Here is a 27,834-nt window from a genome sequence, read left to right as displayed (position 1 = left end):
CCAGCGGGATGCTGGCTGCCCTGCGCGGGTCAGCGCTGGATTTGGAGCAGACCCCTCCAGCACTGCTCGCTAATGAATTCTGCAGCCTTCGTTAGCTTCCTCAGTATGGTGATTCACTTAGGAGGGAAATTGTTTCTGTGACCTAGACCGTCACCTTGACAGTTCCTGTTGGCTGTTTTGTCGGCCTGCTTTCAATGAGCTGCGGCTGCTGAGCTTGGCAGAGAGTACTAGTGCTGTCTGGTATAAAATATCTGCACCTTGTGCTGTGCGTGTTACATATTTTGCTTCTCTTTAAGAAGCAGTATTAACTTAAGTGTTAATTGCAGGCCAGCTCATGCTGTGTTGTTTTCAGGCTCAAGCAAAAGAAGTTGAAACCAAGAATTAACCTACTGTTTTCAGATCAGTAATTTGTGAAAAAAAAGGAGTAATGGCGCCCATGAAGTCTCCAGTTGTGCTTTCAGGAAGGGCTGGTGCTGGTTCCGGCAGCAGCACGATGAATAGCAGCCTCCCCATGCTGCAGCCCATCCTGCCCCCCTGCAGTAACTCCTGCGGCGTTGGGAAAAGCAAACCAACCCTCAGCACATCCTTCGCTCCAACCCAGGTGCTGTGCCGCACGGGGCCGCGCTGCAGCCCGCCTTTCTGGGTGCTGGCATGGCCCCAGCTGCTTTCCGCTGCATAGCCTTTGATGCATTCTTTGCATACGGCTTTTAGTGATACTTTGATTTCCCAGGAAATAATGTGTTTTAGGCAGAAGGCAGGCGTCTTGTTACCCCTGCTGACTGGCAAGGGGTGGGTGCGTGTGTGCAAATAGGTGTTTGGTGTTTAATAATCGAACCTGGATATATCAAGGTTGGCAGCATGTCTTTCAGCTTTAAAGACAGGGCATTATTATAGGAAAATGGGTGGTTTTCCTGTGCTGAAGGCAGATTTTTCTTCCCCTGTTAATCCTGGTGTCTGCAGCTGCTGTCTAGATATCACCTCTTAAAAGGCAGGGAATGAACTTCTGAACATCTGTAACAGCTACATTAAGTGGCGTGGTTTATTGTAGAATTATGGATGATGATGGCTGGATTACTAAATTGTAGATCAATCAAAAGCATTCTGATGATATTCTAAACCATGAGAGCAGGACTCACGCAGGAAGAGGCAGTGATTTATTGCACCAACTGGTAACACATCCATCCCCAGTCATTTTTATTTATCATTATTTTGAAAAGATTTCAACCCTTCATAAAAGTGAATTAAAAAAATAAATCCGTAATGATGACAAAGTTTTGCTGTAATGAAAATTGACACTCCTGCACTGAGATTTCTTGTGATAGGAAAGTGGAAAATAAGGAACTTAAGATACACAAACTCTACAATAAATTAGTTGAACAATTGCCTTTGTTTAATTGTCTTTTATGAACAAATGAAGGGAGCTTTTCCCTCTTTATACTCAAATCTGTTCCTTTGAAAGTGTCTCACACTATCTGTAGTTTTAAACCATTGGTACCCAGGATTTTGAATGCTTAGCAAGTCATCCATATCCAAGGCATTAGCAACACAGACAGGTTTTATTCCAATCTGTGCAGTTGATTCTTTGATCCGGGGCTTGCTGAAGTGCATTCCAGTGCAATTAATTAGAAAAACAGTATAAGGCAGTGGCAACTCCGAGCGATCTTAAATATGAAAGTGACTGATTAGTAGCTCTGCTTTCTTGAGGATTATCTATTTGTTGCTGGACAGCATCTGCTATTCCTGAGCAAGGGAGAGTCAGTTAATTGAGAAGAGGGAGCTTTGGTACTCTTTGTAAGCCACTAATATGACTATTGGCAAGAAAAGCACCAGCGCGGGAACCTCTGCCAGCACTAATTTTAAGAAGGAATGGGGTAGATGGTACGAGGACCAGTCACCTATCTCCTGCCATTAGGTGCGTAGCAGTATTTAGTTTGCATCGATTTGCTTTGCTGCTCAGCAAAGCCGTACGCAGAGCAGCTCTTTGGAAACCAGGTCTTGCACCAGCTCGCACTGTGGCTGCTTCCAGGAATGGGTTGTGCCGTCTTTGCGTTTTTCTTCCTTGGGCTGTCTTGTTTCTGGGTGTACCCTGGCTGGCTGGAAGTCAGAATATTTACTCGTATGTCCAGGGCATGTCAATCTAGTTTCAAAATTCTGAGCATCTCGATGCTGTTTCCTGATTTTTCCCTCTTTGATCAATAAAAGTAGCCATCCATCAATTTTTGATTGGAGCAAGATTGATCCAGGAGCAGCTCGCAGGTGTCAGTGTGGCCGTGGCAGCCGCCTGACACAAATATCGCGTCCAAGGCAGCAGTCGCTGAGGAATTCATTGTCCTGCGTAAGCGATCGATCTCTGCTCCTCTGACTACTCTTGCTCCTTTAATCTTCCTGGATGGTTTCTTTATAATTTAATCTTCTTCAAGCAGACGTACATCCTTTCTATCATGCTGTTACACTTTTCTTCAATCTTTCTTGAGTCTCACTGCCAGTGGAGCTCCTGTGATTAGCAAGAGAAGTGGGCTCACAGTTCGAAAGCAAATGCAAATTCCAGCCTATCTGCTTTGTTTACAGCTGATTCTCACAAAATATCTTTGCATATTGTACATTATTTCTTTGTCTTTGCAGTATTTCAGCTTCCTTCTGGTTTTCTTTTTTCTGTGTGGCAAAACCCCAGTTCTTTCTTCTGCATCCTGTAGCGTGCAGGAATCAAATGCAGAAATCCTGCTTTATGTGCGGTTCCAGTGCAGTTCCAGTGCATCTCTGTCCTGGTGACGGGGGGACTCAAGGCTCAGCCTCCCTGGTGACACGGCAGCCTGCACTGGCACTTCGTTCAGGTGTTGATTTGTTTCTTGCCTGATTCTAGTGTGTCTAACACAGAGGGAGAAACTCAAACAATTAGTGGGTACAGTACCCTACTTATAGTAAATACGGCTGTAATGTATAACTAAAATCTGTATTTTGTGCAACACTAAAATCAATAAAAATTAAAGTTTCTGTGACAGAGCGAAGCAAAGGGAGAGAAGCTTCTTCTAGAGAATGGCAGTGGTTTTTCAACCTGAAATTTCCTACCTTGATGACAGCAGGGGTAATAAGAAGAGTAAAAGAATGCAAAGAATAGGCATAGGTTGCAGTCCACATTTCTCCCGTCTCTCCTCTGCCAGCATTGATGTAATTCCTCTAGCAGTGGAACTTTCCATTGCAGTCCGTCAGCATTCAGATGTGCTATTGATTAGTGGGTTTACTAAGGTCACTTAGGAATCTCAACAAACCCCCTGAACCTTGGGAAAGGTAATAAATCAAAGGAATTTGATTTGTAACTCGCCGTCATTTTTGGTGCCATGCTTCAGTAGGAGACAGCAGTCAACACTTCCTAAGCGCTTGGTATGAGGAAGGTTATTATATGATGGCAAAAGAAAGCGCTTGTTTATAAACGGTGCAAGTAACATAAGCTTTTAATGGGTCCTAGAGGAGTCCAAGGCTCCAGAGGGCTCTGGAATGCTTTCCTCTCCCCCCTCATCTGCTCCCCTCACCCTGACCCCCACTTTTTTTTTCCAAGCCTTTGGCCAATTTTCATCACATCTGTCATTTTGAAAAATGAACTGGCGGTTCACTCCTAAAGTTCATAACATGTCATGTATCTTTTTTTTTAGATTAACTTGTTTGCAAGAGACAGTGCAACAGGAAATTCTTGTGCTTACACAGCAGCTCAATTTTCTTGAAAAGTAGAGATGTTGTTAAAACTCCTAGCCTGTGTCTATTCTGCTAATTGGATATAAAACAGTCGTGAGACGGGGGTGGGTGGTAGAACCATACTTGTTTCCTGGGTAAAAGCCTGTCAGAAGTACATTGCTAACAGATCTGAGCTGGGGCTGAGCGTGTCACAGCGTGTCGTGAACACGGCGACTATCAGAACTGCACAACCCAGAGAGCTGAGGTAAAAGCGTACCCTCATGGCATTTATGGAGATGCTGATCCTGAAAGTGTGCGTTTCTGATGATTTCAGAGGAATTCGTACCCAACCATACCTATCTTGACGCTGCATTTGATCCCGGACATAAAATGCTCCCTTGTATTACCATGTACATCTCATCACTATGGGACAGTCTATATCATGTTCCCGCTCCCGAGGTGGGTACCAAGGCCACGTGTGTCCTTCCAGCTTTCAAAAGAACCATGATGTCACCCATCTGCCCTTGGAACTGACTGACTTACATCCTTGGCACCTCCGCTCCAACTCTGTGGCCTTCGCCAACGTAATTCAGAAGGACCATCTGTGTAAAAGGGATATATACGTATGAACCTCACACTCCCTTGCTGGCCCTGCAGAGTGGCCGAAAGGCTCATCAGCCAGGATTGTGGAGCATTCACAGTCCTCCACATTTTATGAAATATACAGGGCAGGGGAGGAAAAAAAAAGAGAGGTGTGGCTTTTCATGCGTGCCTACTCACAAATTATTTTTTAACTCCTGGTTAAATAATACTGGTATTTCTAAGTGTATATATAATGGATCTAACAGACTTTAATTCCTGCTAAAAGATAGAAATATATAACAGATTCTGACTCTATAGCTGTTGAAATCTAAAAGCCCAGACCCAAGTAATGTCAGATTCATTTACACTCTGAAATCTGGTACAGATTTATTTATACCCTCAGCCAGTATTGTTCTAGCAGCTGGAATCAGAGTTCGCTCCATTTTTCCATTTTTAACTCGTTTTCCCCAAGAAGTTTTTGCATACTCCTGGCCAGTAACTGTGAACTGGAAGGGCAGCAGGTCGGGCTGCAGCCCCAAAAGCCATATAAATGTTGCCAGGTATAGAAGTGCTCTTTTTTTCTGGTGCGTGCACCCTGTCCCGTGTTTCAGAGGGACTCAGACATGTCACGTCAGCGAGGATGCGAAGCTCTGAGCACCCAGCTCAGACACCGGGCTGCTAGGCCAGGGTCTTCCACAGGCTCCAGAATCTGCTTTGAAACCCTCTTCTTGGGAATATATGTTTGCATTAAACTGCATTTAAGTTTTTCTGGACGAATGGCCCTTCTTACTCCTCCACTGCCTCAGCTGGGGGTGCAGATCAGTTCTCAGTGGCTCCTTGGAGCCGCGGTGACACACAGGACTCCGCTTTGCATAGACCTGAGATCAGGAGAAGCAGGCGAGTGGCTTCTGGAGCATCTGCACACAGGCGTTCACATAACAGCTTTTTGTTTAAGCAGCCTCAAAAATACGACCAAATTGTGAAAGGGTGTAGCCTCCAACTCTGTTCCTTTACAAGAAGGGGTAGCTGGACTGAAAAACTCAGTTTTACCTGCCAAAACCCACCTTTGTGTGTTTAGAAACCTGTGCTTTGGGTTGCATCCAGCCGAGAGAGTCTATCAGAGTTTCATGTTCCCATTCGGAAGAAAAGCACATCACTTTGTCTGTAGTACAAGAGCATTTTCTTCTGCCCCCAGCTCCTGGAGCAGTCCCGAGGTTGTTTTTAGGGGCTGGGACAGCCCAGCGATCGCTGCCTGGGGAACTGGCCCATGGGGACACCAGACCCGAGGACAAGTCCCCGAGCGAGGGGCCGGAGGGTGAGCAGAGCCCATGTTTAGAAACATCCCATCTTTTAATGCAACAGGGTCCCAAGAGCGGAGACCATCAGGCAAAACAAACACAGCAGTGCAAAACAAACCCGGTTGCCAAAGCAAGCGCTGACTTGCTGTGACCCCCCCGTTTACTGGAAAGGAAAACCGTGGATGGAGGTGTTTACACAGCCTGAGTGTTGGGGGATTGGCTTTGCTGTTGAGTTTCTTGGCTTTTGGTGTTTTGTGTGGCAACCTTTGTTTAAACATAGGGGACACAAGAGGCTTGTTTATTCTGTTTATTTGTTTGTTTGGGGGTTTCTTTCTTTTCCTATGACTTTTAAAGTGCTGAAGAGTTTATTGTGTGTGAAATGCAGGAAGAGTCTAAATGAACACCAGATGAGAGGAAATAGACTGAGGAAAAATTAGGGTTATTTGCTACCAAAGGAAATAATTATTGTACATGTATTAAATTCCAATGTCTAATGGAGAGTGGTTTTTGTTATGCAAGAAATCTGGCTGTAGAGTAAAAAGGGGAATATGTTACTGAGTCTCTGCTTTCAAAGTGTAAGCAGGGGTTTGGTGTGCTGGTGGTAAATAAGGCAACTTTTACCAAAGCAAGTGCTGAGGTTGGCTGGAGTGTGTTCTGCACCCCGATGTTTCCCACCAGAGCAGAAAGTCATTTTGTGGCTCTGTGCAGAAGGGTAAACCAGATTTCCATACATCTGATCTTTGTAGGTAGCATTTAGTATGACTTTATAATGAGAATATCAATTCCTTATAAACTTTCGTCTGCCACATTCTCAGCTCATCCATCATTAGAGACACCTGACTCATCTTTATATATTATTTACCTGTAAGTCATTGCTGGAACTGCTCCTTTTGGAGCCACTGGCCATTTTCAGTGGAGGTAACAGCTGATAATCCCCTTAATTGTCTGTATAAGGTGAGGGTTTAAGTGATCACAGTAGGGATGACGACTGCTCCACTTCTTTCCTTGCTCCCTGCAGACCAATGCCAGGTCGGTGCATGTTTTCGTTTCACTGGTGGGAGGCAGAATCACTGGTTGTTTTAGTGATAAACTATTTACAGTGAGCGCTGTTGGATAAGGACCCTCACAAATGATCTGAGGAGTGCATAATACGTGGGCTCGGCTTAATAAGATGCCTTAAATCAGCCACAAATTTGACATTACTGCTTCTTTTAAACAAAACAGAGTGTTTCTCGTTCCTGCAAGCTTGCAGACACACTGTTTAGTTCAGTTAATTCAGCAAGGACATAGAGGGGCTTGCTTTTTATAATTTTTTTCTTTAGCAGTAGAAAAATTGTAGCCTGGGGGCATGTTGCTTTGACAGATTGGGGTTATACGGTGAAGCTGATCTATGCAGCTTCCTTCCCTTTCCCCTTCCCCTTCTCCCTCCTGGCAGGCAGGATGAAGAACGTGTGATTGGAAGCGGCTATATCCTTATTTTGCTCTTTGTCTGATGGAAGGCCACCACGGTAGTCAAGAAGGACTTGTTATAGATTCTGTTTTTCCTGTGAGGGATGCTTGAAAGCTCAGTGAATAACCTGTAGAAATAAAAAATAAGATATTTTGGCTGTGTGGGTGGGAAGCATTTAATCATAGCGAAGAATAGGGGATTGTACAGTCAAATAAGCAGTTCTTGGCAGATTTGAAGAGACCAGCAGTGGAAGTAAGAAGGGTGTATCGAAGAGAAGTGGAAGAAAGCATAAATGGAAATGAACTGAAGAGAGATAATAGCATCGTATTTAGAATCTGTCACTTTATCAGAATTACGTTGACTGGTTATTAGCAAAAGAGAAGGAATTGTTTTTTTAGAGGAAGAAGGGTTTCATTTCCCCTTCATTAGCCAAGGAACCTGCTGACAGGAATTAAGGCAGAATATTACTAAATAGAGGCTTCAGCCACTCCTTCATGTCTGCAAAAAAGGGTTATTTTTAACCCAGATCTGCTCAGTGACTGCATTTGCAGCATGGCCCTGTAAAAAAAAAAAAGGGAGGAAAAAAAAAGGCAGGCCAAAAACTCAACTGGCAAAACTAAGGCTGCTTTGTGCTGCGATGTGAGAATGGGACAGAGAGGTCCAGGGTGGGAGTCCTGTGGGGCAGCGGTGCCCCTGACGCCTGTGTCATGAAAATATGCCTCAAGTTAACTATTGTCCTCTGACCTCAATCCGTGCTGAAACGGGGGCTTTGCATAATCATTGAAGGAGAGGGTTCCTGCTCCAAAAGATGTTATGTTTTGAGTTGCCCAAATAGACAAAGGAGACATTGTCAGCCCTTCACACACGGGAAACAGAGGCAGAGAGAGATTTGTCTGGGGCACACAGGGTAATTTTGACAGGAGGGTACTTACGCTCAAGTTTCCTGAATTCATTTGTGTACTACAACTGCAGGATTGCCCTTCCTTTCTAATATTGTATTTTTCTCTCCCTGAAACTTCAGTTCTAACACAATGTTGTTTATCAAAAACATGATTTCATTTTGCTCTGTTTAATAAATACACCGGTGATTCTTTCCTCAGACAAAACTGTGCAGCTCGCACCTACGTCCCAGTTGCAACACTGAAGCTGCAAATGCCTCAGGGAGCTTCAGGGGGATTTTCACGTTGGGACCACCAGGTCCAATAATGCAAGGAAAGGCAGAGGTGTGACTTCGGCTTCTGCTTTTCTTTGTCCTCCTGGGGAACACAACCCCACGGATATGTAGAAGGGGAGCCTGCAAATACTGCTCTGCCCAGCTTCACATGGGAAGAAAAAGAAATATCTTACTATCTAGAATGTCCATTTTTCTTGCTTAAGCTTGTTAACTCCAGGAAGGCCAGTGAGACTTGGCATGGCATGACCAAACTGGGGCTGTTTGGGTTTTTTATGAGGCAGTATTGAGTGGAACCATCTGGGCTTGGAGAGGACCACACTCCCAAAATGAGCCTTCAGGAATACTTAAGTTAAGTAGCTGTCTGGGGCACCATGCTGAAAGCAAGGGCACTCACAGCTGCCTGTATTTTATGGGTTTATTTTATCTCTGATGACAAAAGAGAACTTACTAGTCATGTGTTTCCTCATAAATTTCAAGCCACTGCTGACAAGTGGCACTGCCTGCCTTCCCAACCATGCGGGCGCCGGGTTCCCGTGACTTTCTGGCTGGCGATGTTAATAATGATGCTGCTAATGGATGATGCTTTGGAGAGATATCTAACTGTGCTCTGAACGTAAAGGCAATCCCCAAGTTACAGTTTGAGAATGGAAACTTCAGTATCTTAAGTATATTGGGTGAATATTTCCATGGTCATTCATCTCATGTCAAAGTGGCTCATCTGTCTGGTTCCTGAGGCTCCGGTCTGGCTACAGGTGTGAGGTTCACCTACCTGAGAGCTGGGCGAATCTGCACCTCTGAAACCAATATCCTTCCAGAAAGCTAAATACAGGTTTGGGAGCATAACTTTCACTATGTCAACGGTGCACCTCAACTTAGGTGGTTTAAACTATTCTTTTGCATTGCAGTATCTGTTTTGGTTTATTTATGCCCCATTGGGGCAGCTTCCTAAAGTACCTCCAGGACCTGGTCTCACTGCCTGTGTTCCAAAGATACATTTTATCTCTCCTCCTCCAAGCACTTTTCTATGTGACAGACCTGGGAAGAGGCACATTAAATTCAGTATAATTTCAAAAAATGTAACATGTTTTCTTAGGCTTGCTATTCACGGGGATGAATCTTAGAGAGAGATCCCTCACGATGAAATATTTTCCAGTGTATCGCCTCAACTAAGATAATAGTTCTTATAGTGCAGATGTGAAGAAATAAATACTTGCTCCTTAACGTTTTTTCAGTTCGTGTCCTGTTGAAGCTGTCTCTGTTTCAATGGACCCTAGAAGCTTTGCACGATATGTATTAATCTGATTTACTAATACACTCCTAAAGTTTAAAGAGAGAGAGAAAAGACAAAGTGGACTCAGGCTTACAGGAATCAGCTTCATGACGGCTCTGCCATAGGCACCCATTTGACTTTATGACATCATTTAATATTTGTGGTTCCCTTGTCTACAAAATGCAGATACTAATTCTTCTTTTTTCCCCCATCTATACTTGTATAGACTGCAGGTTTGGACAGGAATCAGCTCCTCCTGTGTGTTCGGATACCTTACAAATGAGTCCCTGATCTTAGGTGAAACTTCAAATTGCTTTTGTAAGCCACAGAATAATAATGATGATGATGATAATAATAATAATAGGCTTCAATCTGCTTCAGGAAAAAATGCAACCTTTGGATTACATTGGTGTAAATAAAAAGTCCACGACAGCTCACAAGTCACAAAATGCTGGTCGTGTTTAGCATCAGTGTCTGTTGCTTGAACATCTGGCATTCATCATGGCTTTCCTTTTCCTTCCACTGTCATATTTCACCCCCATCTGTTAGAGGTTTCTTAGCACTGTCTATATAAATCGTAGCTGCATCTCAGTCCGGATAGTTGAATCGTTACAGGCTGCAATGCAAATGAAGGAAAAAGAGATGAATTTAAGCTAAGTGTTTCTCTTACGCACTCACTCTGCTCCCCTTCTTTCTCCCCCTTCCCTGTACAGAGACAGTAGACAGTATTCCTAGACAGCGTGATACCCCTGCTATGAAGAGACATGGAAAAGTTTCCAAAAATAGCAAATGTTTTTACCAGCCCTAGTTCTGAAGGCAGAAAGCAGGAGAGGAGTTGAAGCCTGAGTGGACACCCATTGCCATTGTTTCAAAGACCAACATTTACTGCCTTGGAACAACCCTTCAGCAAGTCAATAATAAATTGGGAAACCAAACATTCCTTAAAATCAGACTTCCCGGGCAATGTCTTTGATGTATTTTCTTAAAATGAAATTACTCTTACTGCAGTAATTTAGGTTACTACTAGGAAGAATAATATTGAAGGTGCTAGGAAAATATGGATGTGTTAATATTAGCCAAATCAGAATTTTTTGACTTTTAAAAAAATTTTCCTCACAAACCTGTGCAGTGCCCTCTTTCTGGTGAGCTCTCCCAAGGCGTGCCAGCGGGGCAGCGAGCCGTAGCAGCATTCCAAAGGTGCATTTCTGGTGGGGAAGCGAATCGCCCGCCACCCCCACATGAAGTTCTTCCTGCAGCCTGTGCGTCACCCTACCAAAGGCGGGTGTTCCCGTTTGTGCACAGTGTCACACAGCCCCACGTGCTGGGACCACACGTGGATTTAATTCCCTGCCAGCTTTGCCAACTAGAGAAGGTATTTCTTTGCTCTAGAAGCACTCGGAGACACCATAGTCCTGAGCTACTGGAAGTGAGGGGGAAAGGGCCCATTTCCCTCTGTCCATGGAGGGCTGCTGCAGATGGCCGTCGCTCTCAACCCTAGAATTTAATCCAGGCTTAAGGTGGACTGGAGCTGGAGGATCTCTTGGCACAAGACAGCTGTGATGTTTCCAGTTCAAGGGGCAGCTTGTGTGGCTGGGGGCTTCGTTATACTTGGAAGTGCAAGAGTGCCCCCTGTGACTGTGCACGTTCCTCCTGGTTGTCTTGCTTTTTAGTCTTAAGTGTGTCTTAAGTTTGTTTGAATTGACAGCAGATCAGCTGAAATGAGAATAAACTGTTGCTACTATTGCTGGTTGTCAACTCATGCCTTCTTTGTCTACAAAGGGTATTGCATTCCTGATTTCCCGTTATTTTTCACTGATGTTCCTGCGGTGTTCTCCTGCTACTCAGTGCAGACCCCCGGGTTTCAGCTCGGCAGCCAGATCAATCAAGCAGCGTGTGTCCTGGTCAGCACCTGCACAAAGTGAAAAGGAAAGGCCCAGCGCATTGCTGGGCTGTCCTGCCGAGCAAGTCCTGGCTGATTCAGGGGGCACATGGTTGCCTGAAAGGCCAAGCAGCCCCTGAAGTTGCAGTTGCTCTCTGAGGCTGGTAGATTGGTTGAATCCTGGTGATTTGTTCTGACATTGCGGTCTGTTGCTAGAAATGGATGTCCCGGAGAAAGCGTTACTACTTGGCAATGATGGGCAATGAGAAAAAGAAACACGGATCTGATGTTGCACAAACTATTTTGCATGAGGTATTGCGAGTAGAAAATAATCCAAGAGTCCAGCGGAAGGGATGCCGTGATGTTGATTTGCTCTTGTCTTTTTGATAGCTGCACTAGATCTCAACTTGCCAGGCATCTTTCTTTTTACTAGCAGAATATTTATTTTATTTTCTCTTCTTCTTGTAGAAAATTTTACTACATCACATTGCTGAGAGACCCCGTATCTCGTTACCTCAGCGAATGGCGTCACGTCCAGCGAGGAGCTACTTGGAAGACCTCCTTGCACATGTGTGATGGCAGGACACCAACTCCTGAAGAGCTGCCGTCGTGCTACGAGGGCACGGACTGGTCGGGCTGCACGCTGCAGGAGTTCATGGATTGCCCCTATAATTTGGCAAACAACCGTCAAGTGAGGATGTTGGCTGACTTGAGCTTAGTGGGCTGCTACAACATGTCTTTCATCCCAGAGAACAAGCGAGCGCAAATTTTGCTGGAGAGCGCAAAAAAGAACCTCAAAGACATGGCCTTCTTTGGCCTGACAGAGTTCCAGAGGAAGACTCAGTACCTGTTTGAGAGAACTTTCAACCTGAAATTCATCCGGCCCTTCATGCAGTACAACAGTACAAGGGCTGGAGGGGTGGAGGTGGATAACGACACCATCCGCAGGATCGAGGAGCTCAACGACTTGGACATGCAGCTCTATGACTATGCAAAGGACCTCTTCCAGCAGCGCTACCAGTACAAGCGGCAGCTTGAGAGGATGGAGCAGAGGATAAAGAATCGGGAAGAGAGGCTTCTTCACCGGTCCAACGAAGCACTTCCCAAGGAAGAGACCGAAGAGCAAGGACGCTTGCCCACTGAGGACTACATGAGCCATATTATAGAGAAGTGGTAGCCTAGGCAGACTTTTATATTAATGATATTCTAGGGTTTCCATATACAAGATCATGGAAGTAAAACTACAAAAAAACCAACAAAAATATTTTATTTAAAAGCAAGTCTGTAAAACAGAAGATAGATTGCTTCCTTAAGCATAGGGTCTTTTTACTGTTTCTTACAACACCGATGAGATTCTTAAAAAAAAAGAAAATAAATGCATAAAAATAAAAAAGGGTCAACATTATAATGCAGAGGTAAAAAATGCACAAATGCAGTTACCCACTCTTAAGGCTGAATATAAAAGGATGTTTCTTATCCTCACAATTCAAACACAAATGGCAGAAGTAGGATTTTTTAAAAAATCTGTTTATCCCCGAGCTTAATGCTAAAAACATACATAATTTAAAACACGGAAACAGAGGTTTTCTTTTGTGGGTTTTTTTGGAGGTGGGATGGGAATCGCATTGCTTGTAAGTAAATTATAACGGTGATGAAGCTGAGGATGTGCTACCCTATCAGGCTGGGGTCTGAACACAAGGGCAGTCACTTCGATTCAGCTGGCAGCCACTGCCAAGAAGTAGAGCACTATGAAAATTAAAAAAAAGAAAAAAAAGTCAGAGGATGAGAAACATTAAAGCAAATTGACTATGGCCTAGGATATGTACTTAGCACAGTGGTTTTGATACATTGCACTGGTATCACATACACATACGCAACTTCATCACAAAAATAATTGGGAATTCACGCACAGATTTGTTTCACAGACAGGTCCCAAAGCAAGTTAAAAGCTGATCAAATTCCACGTAGGCTCAAACATGCACTCACATGCCATCCTGTCACTCTACACAGCTGCCACTCATGCCTTCATCAGTACTGTGTGTTAACAGCACATGAGAACCCTAACCTCATACTAAAAAAAGGAAGAAGTAGCTAAATAGCAATACTCCCTCATAAATCTGCACAAGTTCCAGGAAGACCCTACAAATAATCAGTTGTTAACGGGAACATGACGAGGGGGCGATTTTGTTTTGTTTGTTGCTATGTGAAATATTGAACTAGAACAAGTGTACAGATGTACCTGTATCTGTAGTTTTTCAGTTATTTTTATTTGCTTTTATCAAGAGATAATGGGCATCGGCCTGCTTCCAGTGAAGTTGCTAGAACTGATTTAAGTGGGAAAAGGATGGGGCTCTCTTCCAGAGCTGTGAAAATTTCTGACTGTGGGTCTGAATTAATTATGAGACAGTGCACATTGTCTTTTGGCAGGGTGCCTGTTCTGCAGCTCTTTCTTTAAATGAACAAGCTGTGTTCATAAAACTGGAAAGGGGAATCATGGATAATGTTTTTTTAGTCTCAGACCACTTTCAAAGCAGAACCCTTTCTCTTTCAATGCTGTTTTTTAGGGACTCATGTACGTTTAATCCTCCAGTGTGGTGACAGTCTAACCAGGTTCTGCTTATTGACTTTTGAGTCACAGAACAACAATAACTTCTCTAATTCCTCTTCCCACTCACCAAATTAAAGTATGGCTTATTTTCTTGCTGTCGCAAGCACTTCTTTGTTTCGCTGGAAGCATGGAAATGAAGCCATTTTTGCCCGTTTCATGTCTCACGCTGTCATTGCTCAGCCTGTAAGACCTGAACCAGCTATTGTTTGGGGTAAACTATGAACTAAATGGAATATGACTTGATTTTCAAAGGCCATGTTAACTGCAGATCAAATATGGCATTGAAGTCACTGGAGGAGAGGCAGAGAGCTGATGCATTCAGTTTTAGTGTGTCGTTTTTACGGTGTCCCTTTCCCATCACGCGAATCCACTGAAGCGCTGCTTGTTTTGTATTTTAATTCGCTCTCTCTGCCTCTGTACGCACCTTCCAACAGCTTCAAATTCAGACTGAGTTTTGCAAAGGAGGCAGCTGCCTTTAGCAGAGGAGCTTCTCCTGTGTACCCCTTGCTTTTGGAGATGTTCTTCTCCAGAAGAGTGAAGATAATGACTAAAAACTTAATAACAGAAAATACAAACAGCACTTTGGCTTCAAATGCAACCCTGTTACCGCCTTGATCCAAAGTCCACAGAAGTCGAAGGATGTCTTTCCTGTTGATTTCAGGTGGATTTTGATGGGCTCTGCACCCTGGTGCTGCCACGTGTCCAAGCACACTCTCATCGATCTCCAAGCACGGCGGGACGTTGTTCCTCCTGCATTTGGCTGGTACCAATATTCCATAGTGGTGTCACTGTCTTAAGGGTCTGCCACAAAACGGTCCCCGTTCCCAGATTCGTATAGCTTGGCCACAAGCATTTCCTCCTAGCTGAAAAGTGGGAAGCAAAATGAAGCAATTTTTGGTTGTTGGCTTGAGGGCAGAAGGTATTGCAAATCCATTTGCTCATCCCTGAATTCCAAGACTGGGAGGAGCTATGTCTGCTGTTTCCAAGCGCTTTTATGCATTGCTGTAGCTAAAGAAAACATTTATACTTAAAAAATGCAATTTTACAGGCTGTTTACCCGCAAAAGCGATACACAAGATATAAAAAGCAACTGGTTTATCTGCACAGTCTCCAGCTTTCCCCAAAGGCTTTTCGCTGTGCATCCCGCGTCATGGATCCATAATGCACAAGCGGTTACTGCAGCTAATTAATCCCTGTCGGAGGCAGCACCGGTGCAGCAGGTGTGCATGTGCCGGCACGCACCTCTGAGAGCCGTTCCATACCCAAGGCCAAGTCCTGCTCTCACCGACCAAAAGGTGACACTGAACGGGACTGTGTGTGATTAGGACCTGTTACCTTATCTGCCACGGTTTGCCCACTTTGTTTCTGTGTTATGGGCCCTGAGTAACCAGCTGCATTTTAATGGCTCTGTCTGCAGCATTCCCTAAATCAGAGGCAGCCTCTGACGCTAGAAGCATGTCAGTAGAAGACCTTGTTACAACGTTTTCTTTGTAATATATTACAGTAACAAGCGAAAGAGATGAAACAATCTTGAAAATTGTCTTGTTAACAGTTTCACTTCAACCCACAAAAGGAGGACTAACCTCAGCTTAGCACCACGGCAGAAATTTCTGGATTCAAACACCTCTGTTTCTCCACCTGTACGTTGGGAATAACAGATTTACATACCGTAAAAATGTACTCCGAGGTATGAGAAGTACAGGGCACTTTGAAACAGATTCTAAGTATCAGAAACAAAGAGAACGACCCAAAAGCCATCGCTCACCCTGGCTGCTCTGCTGGTCTATTTACAGCTGTAGGTCGTGTTTTAATTTATTTTAAGTGCTGTGTGCCGGAGCATGGGTTGCAGGACGTACCTGGCACTATCTTCTTCCTTTAGTGGGTTTAAGGGAACTTTCTTAACATAATGTGAATGTAGTTTTTTGTGGTTTCTGTGTACTACGGTTTGAAGTGGTACAATTTCTTTTTATTTTTAGGACCGATTATGTGATTCTACAATAACATGAAAAATGTGTAGTTTTAAAATGGAGAACAACGGCTCTAAGGCACTCCAGCAGATGTAGTGGCCAGATAGTACAGTCTTGTTCAATATCTGCCCCTTTCTTCCAAAATGTTTTTCCTGTGACTTCCAGATGCACTGAGACTCCTCCTCTTCACTACATGAAGTGTTTCTTCATGGGGCCCATCAATGCATCGTGATCCAGGTCAGGATAGGTGAGTGCTGGGTACAGCCAGGGCAAGCGCAAGGTTGTGACCCATCTCTTAGTGGAGTTGGTGAGGTGACTCCCCTGCAATTCAGATTTTACCTAGTGGGGTGCTTATCCATCCCACGGTGTTTCTGCCGTGGTTCCAGGGATGCCCTGTGAAAAGCCCTTACAAAAGCTGAGGACGCATAAGGTATTTCTAAGGGTTTATACAGTGAGCGGTATTAGCATGAGGGTGCATTTTGGAGAGGCGGTTGTCAGTACCAGGGCAAAGATGATGGCTCAGCCTCTGCCATCCCGCACTGTGCTGCCCCTTGCAGAGAGGATTTCCCAGCGGACTCTATCCTGCTTTGAGAGGGTGGAAAGGCCAAGATGCTGCGGTGCTGAGGAGGAGGAGGAGGGTCTTTTTTGCTTTTAGTCACCTCAACAGTGTTAATTTCACTGCTTGGTAGGTGGCGTTGCTGAAGAAAACTTTTTATTGCTCACTCGTCTCATCCCAGCTAGCTCTGTCAAAGGCATTGGCCTCTTCCAAAGTCTTCCGGACAGATTCCGCCTTGTACCCTACCCAGGTCACCAAATGTGGGATTGACTGGTAAGGGTGCAGACCCAGGCTGTCATGGGGTTCAAAGTCATCAACAAAAAATCCTCTCAAGAGAGGATGAGCGTGAATTTCTGACTTGCCTGAATTTCTCCCTTTGTGGCCAACAATTTGGAATAAATGGGGAGCCCTTCGGGTTGATGTTTTTGCACCCCGTAGTCCCTTACTTGCTTACAAAACTGGGATAGTGATAGAAGAAGCACAAGGAGGGTCCCAACAAGCTTTTGAATCCTCTCCCCCAGGCTGTAGCAGCAGAAAGGGCAGCGCAGTTGCTGAGAGTACGAGCGAGATGGAAGGACCACCACAGAGGCACTGCGGATACCTGTCAATTAGGAAGTTTTCCCTCTGAGCCCATCAAATCACTTCACAGAGACCACTGAGCAGCTATAGAAGGTAATGACTGACAATGCAGAGCAGGGCCTGACCAAGGTTTATATCCTGGGGTTAAAAGCTTCTCTAGCTTCTTACTGACGTTTAGTTACTGAGACTCCCTCCTGTCCCATAGAATATTTCAAATGTCTCAAAAATGCGTAGCACTGCAGAAATTTGCAACACAGACTATGCTAAGTGTTGTATTTCCAGGGCTGTAGCTGGGAATGCAGCTCACACTGTCTCCTGGAATCGAATCGCAGGACTGGCTGCGTTACATTTTTGTTCTTGTTTTCACTAATACGAACAGATCGCGTTCCAGTGGCAGAAGCAAATGCAGGATTTGCTGCCAGAGCAGCAGAGCCAGGCCCTTAAAGCACAGCTCAGTCAGCGGCAGCTCAGGTAAACCAGCGGGCAGCGGAGCTCGAGTCTGCGCACACAGTCTGGGCTGTCCGTAGGTGTTTGTTTTGCCCCATCCGCAGCAGTCGTGCCAAGGGGAACGCAGTCCCGATGAGCATGTGGGTATTAACGCCTGTATTGTCCCAGCTGCAGGTGGTTTGGTCTAATTCCTAGCCATGCAAGCTGAAAAAAAAACCAAAACCAAAACCAAAAAATAAGGATTTGCAAATGAGTTTGTCTCATCCCTCAAAGCCCTACAATTCCCCCTCCCTCTTTCCCCCCAGGTGTTGATTCTGCAGACTGGATTGAGAGAGCTGTACTATAATGGATAATTTTATATTCAAATGGTTTACTGAGCATGATTTGTTTTGTACATATTGGAATATGATTTAACTTATTTTTATTGCCCCTTTTCATCTTTTTTTTTTTTCGTAAGGAAAAGACAAAAATCCCCACCCTCTCTCTCAATGTGAAGTTCCTCTGTGTTTGTGTGTAGTCTGCCAGGCAAACATGCAACAGCCACAGGATTTCTCACCATCCTACTGGTTTCTGATTTTATTTTTCACTGGCATTTTTTTTTGTCTGAGGCTTTGCACATATTGTCTCTTTTTTCCCCTCTGGTGCACAATCTGCACAGGGAAGGGAAAGGGCAATGCAGGCATGACTTTTTTTTTCTCCTTCCCCCCTTTCTTGTGTGCTTTACCTACCAAGGAACTCGGTTCTTATCTTCTAGGAGTTGTGTGGCTGAGGGTAAAAAAATACAACTTTCTCCCCACCCACCTTCCATCCTTCATGTTGTAGATCAAGCAGATTCAGCTTCTCTGAAAGTGATTGTGGTTGGAGTCATTCCATTGGGCTGAATGTGTATGGTTTGCACTTTTGTTTTTTCCACTTCAGGAACTTAAAAACAACAACAACAAAAAAAGACAACTGTTTAACTTGAGCCAAGTAACACTTAAAGCTTTATATATTTATTTATAGCATCTTACAAAAAAAAAAAAAAAGAGAAAAAAAGGTGTTAAAAGGTTTTTTTCTTTTCTTCCACAAGAAAAATTGGATTTAAAAATAATAATCATCTAATTGTTTTTGTCTAGATCAAGAATGAATGTTAGCAGATGAAATAAACCCTAAAACTGAGCATCTGTTGTGTGTGTTGTCCTTGCGGTGGCCTCTGGATGCTGTGTCAGTGCGGTACCTCTTGCCTTCCTGTATCACAGATAAAGCTGTCAGTGGAGCTGATGGAGAATATTTGTTTTCTGCTGAAAAACCAGCTTCCTAACACAGAAATACTCAATCAGAAACTGCAGTCTGGATATTTCTATTGTTACACTTGAGCCAACGTTACTTAAACCTCCTAAAGCCTATTATCTTTTAAAAATTAATTATTAATACCTTTAATACTGTATAGTCATCTTCATTTTCTTTTTCACAGTCATTGCAATGAACAGATTCGTGGGCAATAAATGGTGGTTGTTACACCAAACATCGCAGGGTAATTACCAGGACTTTTTTTTGTTCGATATTCAGAAATACTTTGACCAAATGTGATTTGTGTCCTCCACTTAGAGAACTGAAATAAGTCGTGCGCTTGGTTTTGATGCAGCGGAAATGAGTTTGGGGATAAGAAAATGTTATAACTTTATAAAGGCGCCGCTGGTTGGAACACGGCGCCCCCGCCGCGGTTCACGCTGCTGAGGGCTCGCAGCCGTGCTGCTCGGTGCCGGCGGCGGGTCCGGGCGAGGGCCGGTGTGAGGGGAACCTCGGTGCGAGGGGAACCTCGGTGTGAGGGGAACCTCGCTGCGAGCGCCAGGGGACGTTCATTAATCTCGTTTTATTCGCTCCGGGACGACAGGGCCGCTCCCCGCGCGCCGCGGGCGGGACGGGCCCCGCGCACGCGGGCCGAACGTTCCGGAAGCGCCGGCGGCCGCGCGCGCCCCCTCACGCTGCGCCGCCATCAGCCCCAAAACGGCGGCGGCGGAGCGGCCTCGGCTCCCTCATCCCTCCTCTCTCCTCCGCGGCGCTGCCCCCCGGTAAGCGCGGTCTGGTCGCTCCCCGTCTGGCGGGGGCTGCCCGTGGCCACGGGGAGGGCGGAGCAGCGGGGCGCCCATGTGCTCCCCACGGGGCGGGCCCGGGGAGGGCCCGGCCCCACCGGGGCTGCGGGGCGAGGTTGGGCTGGAGCTCCCCGGGGGTGGCTGCGCATCGCCCTGGGGTTCGCGCACATGGGCTGGCGGCCCGTGGCCTCTCTGAGGGAGCAGCAGCTGGAGGTGGACACGGCCCGTTCTGCCGGATGGAGCCCTGTGCCGCGGCACTTTCCCGCTTTGGAAGCACTGCTTTTCTCCTCTTTTCCCTTCCTTGCTGTAAAGGCTGAAAGAAATTCTCCCTCACGTGAAGGCTGTGCAGGCAAAGCACTTTGATTTGCACATGGTCTTTCTGCACTATCTCTAATACGGTTGTTAATCTCAGTGCTAGAAGCCTCCAGAGGAGTGCAGCTGGCAAGCAGATGGGAGGAAAGACACTTTTGTTGTAAGAACTGGTGTGGGAAGGGGAAAGGAGCAGAAAAGATGCTGACAGAGGGTTAAAAGAAGTGAGGAAATCGGTTACAGAGGGGAGACCCTCCAGAGGGTGTTCGTCTCTTGCTGGAGCCTTGGTCACACTGATGATGGTTCAGTTTCCTAATGGCTGAGCCCAGGACGCTCCCATCCCTATCACACCTGGACATTTTACACTGTCCAGCACTGACTCTGGGGATGTGCTGCCGCAGGTTAACTGGGAAGCACCCATCTTTACATCCTGTTGCAGCCCCAACGAGGAGCAGCCCAAGGTGACAGCCCGCTCTTCCCAAACGAAAAGCTGATCCTGACTGCGTGTATCAGAGGAGGTGGTGCTGAGCTCTTGTCAGGGGCTTGTGCTTTGTTTCTCTGGCTCAGGTACTCAAATGGGGTTACTTTAACTCTTTAAAAACATCTTCCTTGCCTCTGTCTACAGGAGGCGGCAAAGCAGAGCAAGTCTGCTTTAACAAAAATGCCAGAGGTTTTCCACGCTGATTGATCTTTGGGTAGTACAGGTTCTTTTTTCCCTGTTGAGGATTTGTGTGTGGGTCCACATAATGCTGAACAGCCTCTTTGTCAAAGAGCAGAAAGAGGGCTGGAGATTCTTGCATAGCTAAATGTATATCTGGCAATAACTGCATATTTCTGTGGTTTTCGTAGAAGTGGGCAGAGTTTAGGAGAGCCCCATGCATTGCAGTTTATTACACTTTATGATGCAGTGCTTCGGTAGCACTTAGAGTAGGGATGTAAATAAATGGATATAGAGATAAAATACAATTCAAGGCTTTCTGCAGCTGGAAATGTTCATGACTGATCTGGGCACATCAGTTTGGACCCTTTGCTGCAGGGGGGAACTAAGACATGTTCATACATATACTCAAAAATATATTGTAGGCTTAAAAGTAAAGCAGTTTGAGCTTTACTGTAGTTATTATTTCATAAACTTCAAATTAAAAGGGGCAGTCAATGAAATATTCATGAATTGAAGAGTACTTAATAGACCATTGCTATGTATCTGTTAAAGCAGTTCCAGGTTGCGAGTGAGGAAGGCTTCACTAGTGACGTTCTGCACACTTTAATTGATCTGGGAAATAAGTGACTTGCAGAAGAAACCATACATGTTCATATTTTGCAAGTATTACTTATAAGCCTAAAATGAATAAAATTATCAGTCTGTATTAATATTAATCAGACCAAAGTAGTTTATTCAGGTGCTTTGTATGTGGTGCCGTTTCTTAGGTTTGTCCCCAGTGATGGAGGACATGCAGTATCTCAAGTGGGGATCTTCTGCCCCTTGCACAGGGGGCTGCACAACTGGGATACCAAAAGTTTTTAATCAATATCCAGCCAGCAACACAAGGGAGAAGTTGAATACGTGTCCTCTAGGAGCTAGGAATGGATGAGCGATAGCGGTGCTTTGCATATGTCTAACAAACTGTTATTTATAGATTTATTTTGCTCTCCCCACTAATAATATCATTCTGTCAGGCCATGGTTATGGATTCCAGATGTTTGTGCAATAAGTGAGTAATAGTGATAAACAATAAACATTTAATTCATGCTGCTTTAATATATTCTAGTTCTTACTGGCTTCAGTTTAAAACTGTCTTTCTGTTGACCTAAACCAAATGGTATACTCAGTTGTGCTGTAAATAGCAAGGAAATTCCATGTGGTCTAATCTAGTTAATTCAGGCTGGATACCTGATACTGAAATGAATATGTGGTAATCAGTCATCAATTTTCTGGCATGGGCAGTGACAACATGTATAAATCATACTGTCTTTGTGAGAGAGTAAATAACTTCCCGTGGAGCCCTTTCTTTGGGATCATGTTATTATTGCCAGACATTGTTTTCTGAACAAGAGCTTGCAGCCAAATTAGTGAGTGCTCAGATGTTTTGCATACTCCAACAGCCCCCATCAGTACATGTTTCTACTGATCATGAGTTCTTTTGTTTCCTCAGTCTCAAATATTTTGATGCTAAATGAGAATTTATAAACTGATGCTGATTAGCCACAACTTGTTGTAGGCTATTAAATTTTACCAGGTTAATGCATGATCGAACCTTTTGTGTTACTGGAAATATTAAAGCAATGCTGCTCAGTACTGGGTTCTGGGGTAGTTAATGGAGGCTGGAGAATTTGGGTTTTGGAGAACAGCACCACTGGGAGAGACGCGTGACCTTCTGGAGTGAGAGATCTGCTGTGAGTCTGTTTCTTAGGTGTTAGTCAAGATCAACTGGGGAGTAATTGCATATATTCAAGAGTGTGTGGTCATCTGTTTTGAGGGCAGTCTAACCTTCTAAAGCAATTATTTGGGCGTGGGAGTGGAGACAATGGTCCTTTTTGAGGAGAAATCTTATAATAACCTAGCTAATGTTATCGTGGGACCCTTTATCACAGCTGTTTTGCATAGTTTTTCATGCATTTATTTTTGAGTACTGTTGCAAGGCAAATGATTTTTCTCCTCACTTGGAAAGCTCGTTGAAGGCAAGTGTGTAAAACTGGGAGCCGTAGTGCTGGCTAAAGACCTGCCCCTGATGGGCACAGCCTTGTCTGTACTTCTTTGTCTGTAGCCTTCTGGAAGTTCAATCTGAGCAGATAGTCAGGCTTTTTCTTTCTTCTGTGAAATATTTTAGTAACTAATGTCTGCCTGTCGGGCTCTTTTGGTGGGTGCCGTGTGCTGTGCCATCGCTGTGCGTGCCGTAGCGTGGCGGTGAAGGACACGGGCATGGCTGCCTTCTCCAGTGCGGGAGCAAACCCAGGATCAGCTCTGCCACAGTAACACACTGAGGCAGGGACACAACTCGGTGGGCAAGAATGTAGGAGCGTCCTAACGCTGGCCAAAATGAGTAGTTGTGGTGTGGGTTGGTTGTGGTACAGCCATGTCCTCCAGCAGAGGTGGCTGCTCGCTTGGCAGCTGAGGTTTGCAGATGTTGTTCATGTGATTCCCTGATAACTTCAGAGGGGATTCTCCCTTCCTTATAGGTGTTTAATTTTTCTGGAACGTTTGGCTTAATTTTGTACTCCATCACTTCTCCATTGTAAGAATAAATGATGTCCGTAAATTAGTCATTCTTCGTAGGTGCGTATGAGACCTATGCATGAAGCTTTTGCTTGAACTTCTTTATTTAACTTTTTTTTAAAGCAATTATTAATGTTAAGAAATGCTTATAGTTGTTTGAGACCGTAAGCTTTGACTTTTTAGATGTACATTTAAGGACTTTCAGAAGAAAATGAAGCGGTATATCTGCTGGGACAGTGTGTTGGAAGGAACAATTACAGCAGTAAATAAAACTTTCTGCTTGCCCGCCAATTTAGCAGGCATTGCTGTCTCCTCATCAAGTGATCAGCCGTTTGTTAACAGTTGCTTCTTAGGGTCTTTCTCCTCTAGACCCATTCTGGGTTTTGTGTATATTTTAGTCACCTCGATAAGGGAAAAGAACTATATTAAGTAGAAGCACTTAGAATTCACAATGCCTGTAACATGTGTTGCAGGACTAGAATTAGAAACCACATCAGCATATTTTACTTTTTTTGTTTGGGAATCTCATTAGCTGTCTTACATTTTTGTTTGTGGTTTGTTGCCTGTGTTCCCCCCACCCTCCTGTGGCTTCTTTGTGAAAACAAATTGCTTTGTCTGTCTTCCTCATTCTTTGTCAAGGTAGCCTGCAGGTCTGGGTTAGCCAAAACCCATGACAGCTGGCAACGAGAGGATATGAGGCAGCAGATACCTCTTCTGATCCTCTTCTCTGATGGGGAGGTGGTAGGTGGGAAGTGAGGCCTTCCTTACAACAGCCCTTGCCTCTGTCACTCACTTCTCGATGAGGCCAGAACTGCATTTTGTGCGTTAATGCGCTTAGGTGCGTTTTTCACCCTCTCCAAAATCTGTTTTCAAGTTGTCCTTAGTGTTTTCCCCTCAGCCCCCCTTTTCATACTGATATTGTTTTTGTTAAGCATAGATGCGTTATAGGAAGAACTAGTAGTTTTGCTTGTAAGGTGTCTGATACTTTCTGGAGTTCCATATACTCACTCATATGTAAGCTTCAATAATTAAATCAGAAATTTGACTGTAACAATGCTGAAACATTTGGAAAGCTGGAGAATGAAGATTGGTGAGGATAAACATAAGAGGATAAAGATGGACAAGCTGGTGGTCACCAAACCATGTCGTGCTTTTTAAGGGTAGGATGGAACCCAAAGATCTCCCAGACTTTCATACTGGCAGCAAAGGCTCTGTCATTGGAACCTGGTGCAATGTGCTGCCGCTTCCTCCCCTCGTGTCAGACCATGTGGGCAGCTCCCTGCACCACAGCCCATGCAGGAGGTTCTGTGGTGGAACTTGACTTCAAGCGTCTTCTGCAAACAGGGCTGTTATGCCATAGCTTTAATAGCTGTAGAGAGATCATTGACCTTCCTTTCCTTCATGCTCTTATAGAGAAGAACATAGATTCTTCCATGCTCTGAACCATATCCAAAACATGGATACCACTTTCTGGGTTCTTCCTTGTTCCTGCCAAGAAAGCTTAAGTGTCCATTACAGTTCCTTCGCTTTGCACAAGGAAGGGGACAGCACGCTATCCAGTCATTGTTACGAAAGACCATTTCTTGTATGTTAATCCTTTTCTTCTGTGGATTACATGAAGGTAACACAGTGCAGGTTTCAGCCTGGAACAGTGGAGAAGAGCAGAAGGCAAGAGGTGTCCGAAGTGGCTGTGCTCTAGGTGCTCTGCAGCCCTGTTTATAAAACGGGGAATACAGAGAAATGCCTATCTAGAGTTAATTGGAAATATGCCAAAGCAGGATGATACACAGACGGCTGACAGAGGTGATGTTCTGTGATAAAATAAAGGGAAAGGTCATCTTGATTAATTGCTCACAACTTCTCACCCTGACTCTACCTTCATCTCCCTGCCATCTCGGTAACTGCAGGCACATCTAACTCATCAGCCATGACAGGTAGTTTCTGTTTACATCTGAGTAGTTTGAGTATAAGCTAAATTATTCTTCCTGTTGTCTTTTTTAAGGTGCTTTGTGTTGTTAAATGCTGGTGTGTGGTAATAAAGAATTGCAGGAAAACTTGCTTGAAACAGTGATGTAGGAGGGGTGTTTTTCTCATCTGTTTAAGAACTCTGTTGTTTACCCTCTCTGTGGAGCTTCTGGCTTAAAAAACCCCACCACACAAAACAAAACACACACACACAAAAACCTCCAGATAAGACAGATATCTCTTTTGATACATGATAGACAATACAGGTTTTCACATACCTTATTATTTTGAAGTGCTGCAGCATTTGTATCCTAGTTCATCAAGTATGCCCTCACTGCACCATAAAAACACAGAACCCACCAAGACCCTGCCTCAGGAAGCTTTACCTTAAACAGTGAGAAAGGAGAATTAGTTTTGCCTCACCCCTGGGCTATGGCATAATCAGTAATTGTTGTATTAACAGTAAGGTAAGATTAGGAGTTTCTCACTATTAACAGTGTGAGGACCTGCAAACTTGTCTCATTAAGAATAAATAAAAGATGGCTCTTGTCAAATCTACCTCTGGGTCCCCAAAATGAATGTTACTAGCTTTATAAGATTTTCCTTAAGTATTTTTAAAAAGTGGCCTATTGGGGCATGTAAAAATACAAAATTCCTCCTTAAAATTATTGTCACCCTGCAATTAATCTATCATGCTTTCCTGATCTACAGAGCAGGGAATGAGCCATAATTTTTGAGGGGACAATGATTTGATGACACTGATAGGGAAGACTGAACTCTCAAACTCAATTAGGGCACATGAATCACACGATTTTTCTCACAAGTTAATTAGTCATTTTTCCTAATATAATGAAGTTCTGTCTTTGATCCTAGAATTACTGTCTCTTGTCAGATTTGTTATTATCTCCAGATGGACTGTTCCACATCCTCTCCCAAAACTTTCTCATATTATGAGATGATGTTTTTATAAGTGTACAAAATATTAGTTTCTTTGAGTAAAAACTTTCCACGGTTATAGTCTATTTCACACAAGAGTAGAAACTACAGCTTGGAGTTTCATAGGCAGTTATACACAGAAAATTGTGAGTTCTGATTTACACTCTAAATAGAGGATATTTGAACCTCACTGAATACCAGCTACTGACTTAAAAGCATAATTTTGAATGCCACTAATTGCTGCTCTCTGAGCGAGTGCTGCAGCACAGGAGCCACGGAGGGTTCACACCACACATTCTCCTGATGAGTCCTTCCAAACGAGGAGCATGGGGCTTATTGCCGAGTGAATTTGGATATTTAGTGGAGAGCCCCAGTGCTTCCTCCTTGGAGCCGCTGTCTCCCACAGGCACTGGTGCTTGCTGGAGGATGTCTCTTCCCCAGCAGACACACTGGATCCAAGGCTTCTGTTTGTGGGCACATCCGTGCTTTGTTCTGGTAGTGCCGGAGGGGAATTTTCATTATTTTGAAGGAGTCTTTTTAAAAATGCTGGATATCTCAGGGAGCTGGACATGAACTTCTTGTGGCAGCTGCTCTCTATGGTGTGATCTTCCTTTCAAGACTACAAAGGCTCACCTCATCTCCCTGTCCTGCATCCAGGTGGAAAATACTGACCCACTTAACAACTACAGCAATGCCGTGGTTTGCATCTCCAGATATCTTCATGGTGCTAGAGCACATTAGGTTTGAGGAATGAGCATGAGCCTGATGTAAAAACATAAGAGCTAAGGGGCAAGTGTGCCCCTCACAGTGCTACTGGCTTTTTTATCACAGGAGTTTGTGTCTTTTTAATTGCCTTCTGCTTCTTAATGTTCAGTATGTGGAGACATATGATAAAAATGGGAGTTGAAATAAAATCTACCTAGATTAGAACAGGCTGTGTTTTTTGGGGGCTTGGGAGATGGGGTTAGATCCTTAGGTTATAAAGGATATGTTATACCCTAAGGATGCAAAACTTGCAAGGATAGTGAAGAATGTGGGGGTTTAAACGTTTTTAAAAGTAATTTTAAAATTCTGGGATTGAAAGTACTAGAGATAGCATAGTTAGACTATTACCCAAAATTCAGCTGTCTGCTTTATGAGCATTATGTTGTGATTTTTAGTTAGCCCTTACACAGAAATTTCTTGTGAACCAGCTCTAAAAATGTGCATCTGAATTGCTTTTTGCAAGACAGGAGAAGGTCTGGGTGGCTTTAAGGAAGGTGCGTGTTGTTACCTGGGCAGAGGGTGGGATGGGACAGAGGGCGGTTGGAGGGAAGTAAAATTGTGCTTGGTCCTGGGATTTAGAGCAGCACATTTGAATGTGGTACAGGGCAGAAGGGAAAGAGTGTTGAGGAAAGCGAGGAGAAATGGTCTGGTGAGAGCCCGAGGAAGCTGTGGGCAGCTGCTCTCCCTGCAGATGGTAGTGGAGGCTGTGGTCATCATGCTGGGAAGTCCTGACAGCCCAGCAACAAGAGTTTTAGTTGTGAAGCTGCAGAAAAACGGACTGCTTCCACGTTTTTATTCAAGAATTGAAGTCCATGTCCAGACATGGACTGTTTTCAGTAGTTGTGTTCATTTGTGACTGCTGATAAAAGGTGTGGGGAGCCAGACCTGTGTAGCTTTTGAATTGCAAATGAATAAGTGATAGCGAGGACATGAATCTGTTCCAATACATGCACATTCTCTGTGAGGAGTGCAAAGCTTTTGTAGCTATCAGCACGCCACGCACAGTAACCAGCATATTCAACAGCACATTATCCTGTTGCAAGCTACCTGCTTATTTTGAGTTTCTTATCACAGCAGAGCTTCTTAGAAATGAGTCC

At 44.4% G+C, this 27,834-nt stretch overlaps 1 protein-coding gene across 1 annotated transcript in view; it reads left to right on the top strand.

Annotated features, from left to right (window-relative positions):
• The window catches only part of HS6ST1 (heparan sulfate 6-O-sulfotransferase 1), a 184,448-nt gene extending 165,761 nt beyond the window's left edge, over positions 1-18,687 (top strand). The window contains exon 2 of the mRNA XM_065640151.1: positions 11,788-18,687. Coding sequence (XP_065496223.1) covers positions 11,788-12,496 — 709 coding nt within the window. The 3' untranslated portion in view covers positions 12,497-18,687. The remainder of the gene's footprint in view (positions 1-11,787) is intronic.
• The last annotated feature ends 9,147 nt before the right edge of the window (positions 18,688-27,834 follow it).

Source organism: Caloenas nicobarica, chromosome 8 (assembly GCF_036013445.1).
Source record: "Caloenas nicobarica isolate bCalNic1 chromosome 8, bCalNic1.hap1, whole genome shotgun sequence".
NCBI lineage: Eukaryota > Metazoa > Chordata > Aves > Columbiformes > Columbidae > Caloenas > Caloenas nicobarica.
Note: the sequence above shows the minus strand (reverse complement) of the source record. Positions and strands in the feature narration are given on the sequence as shown.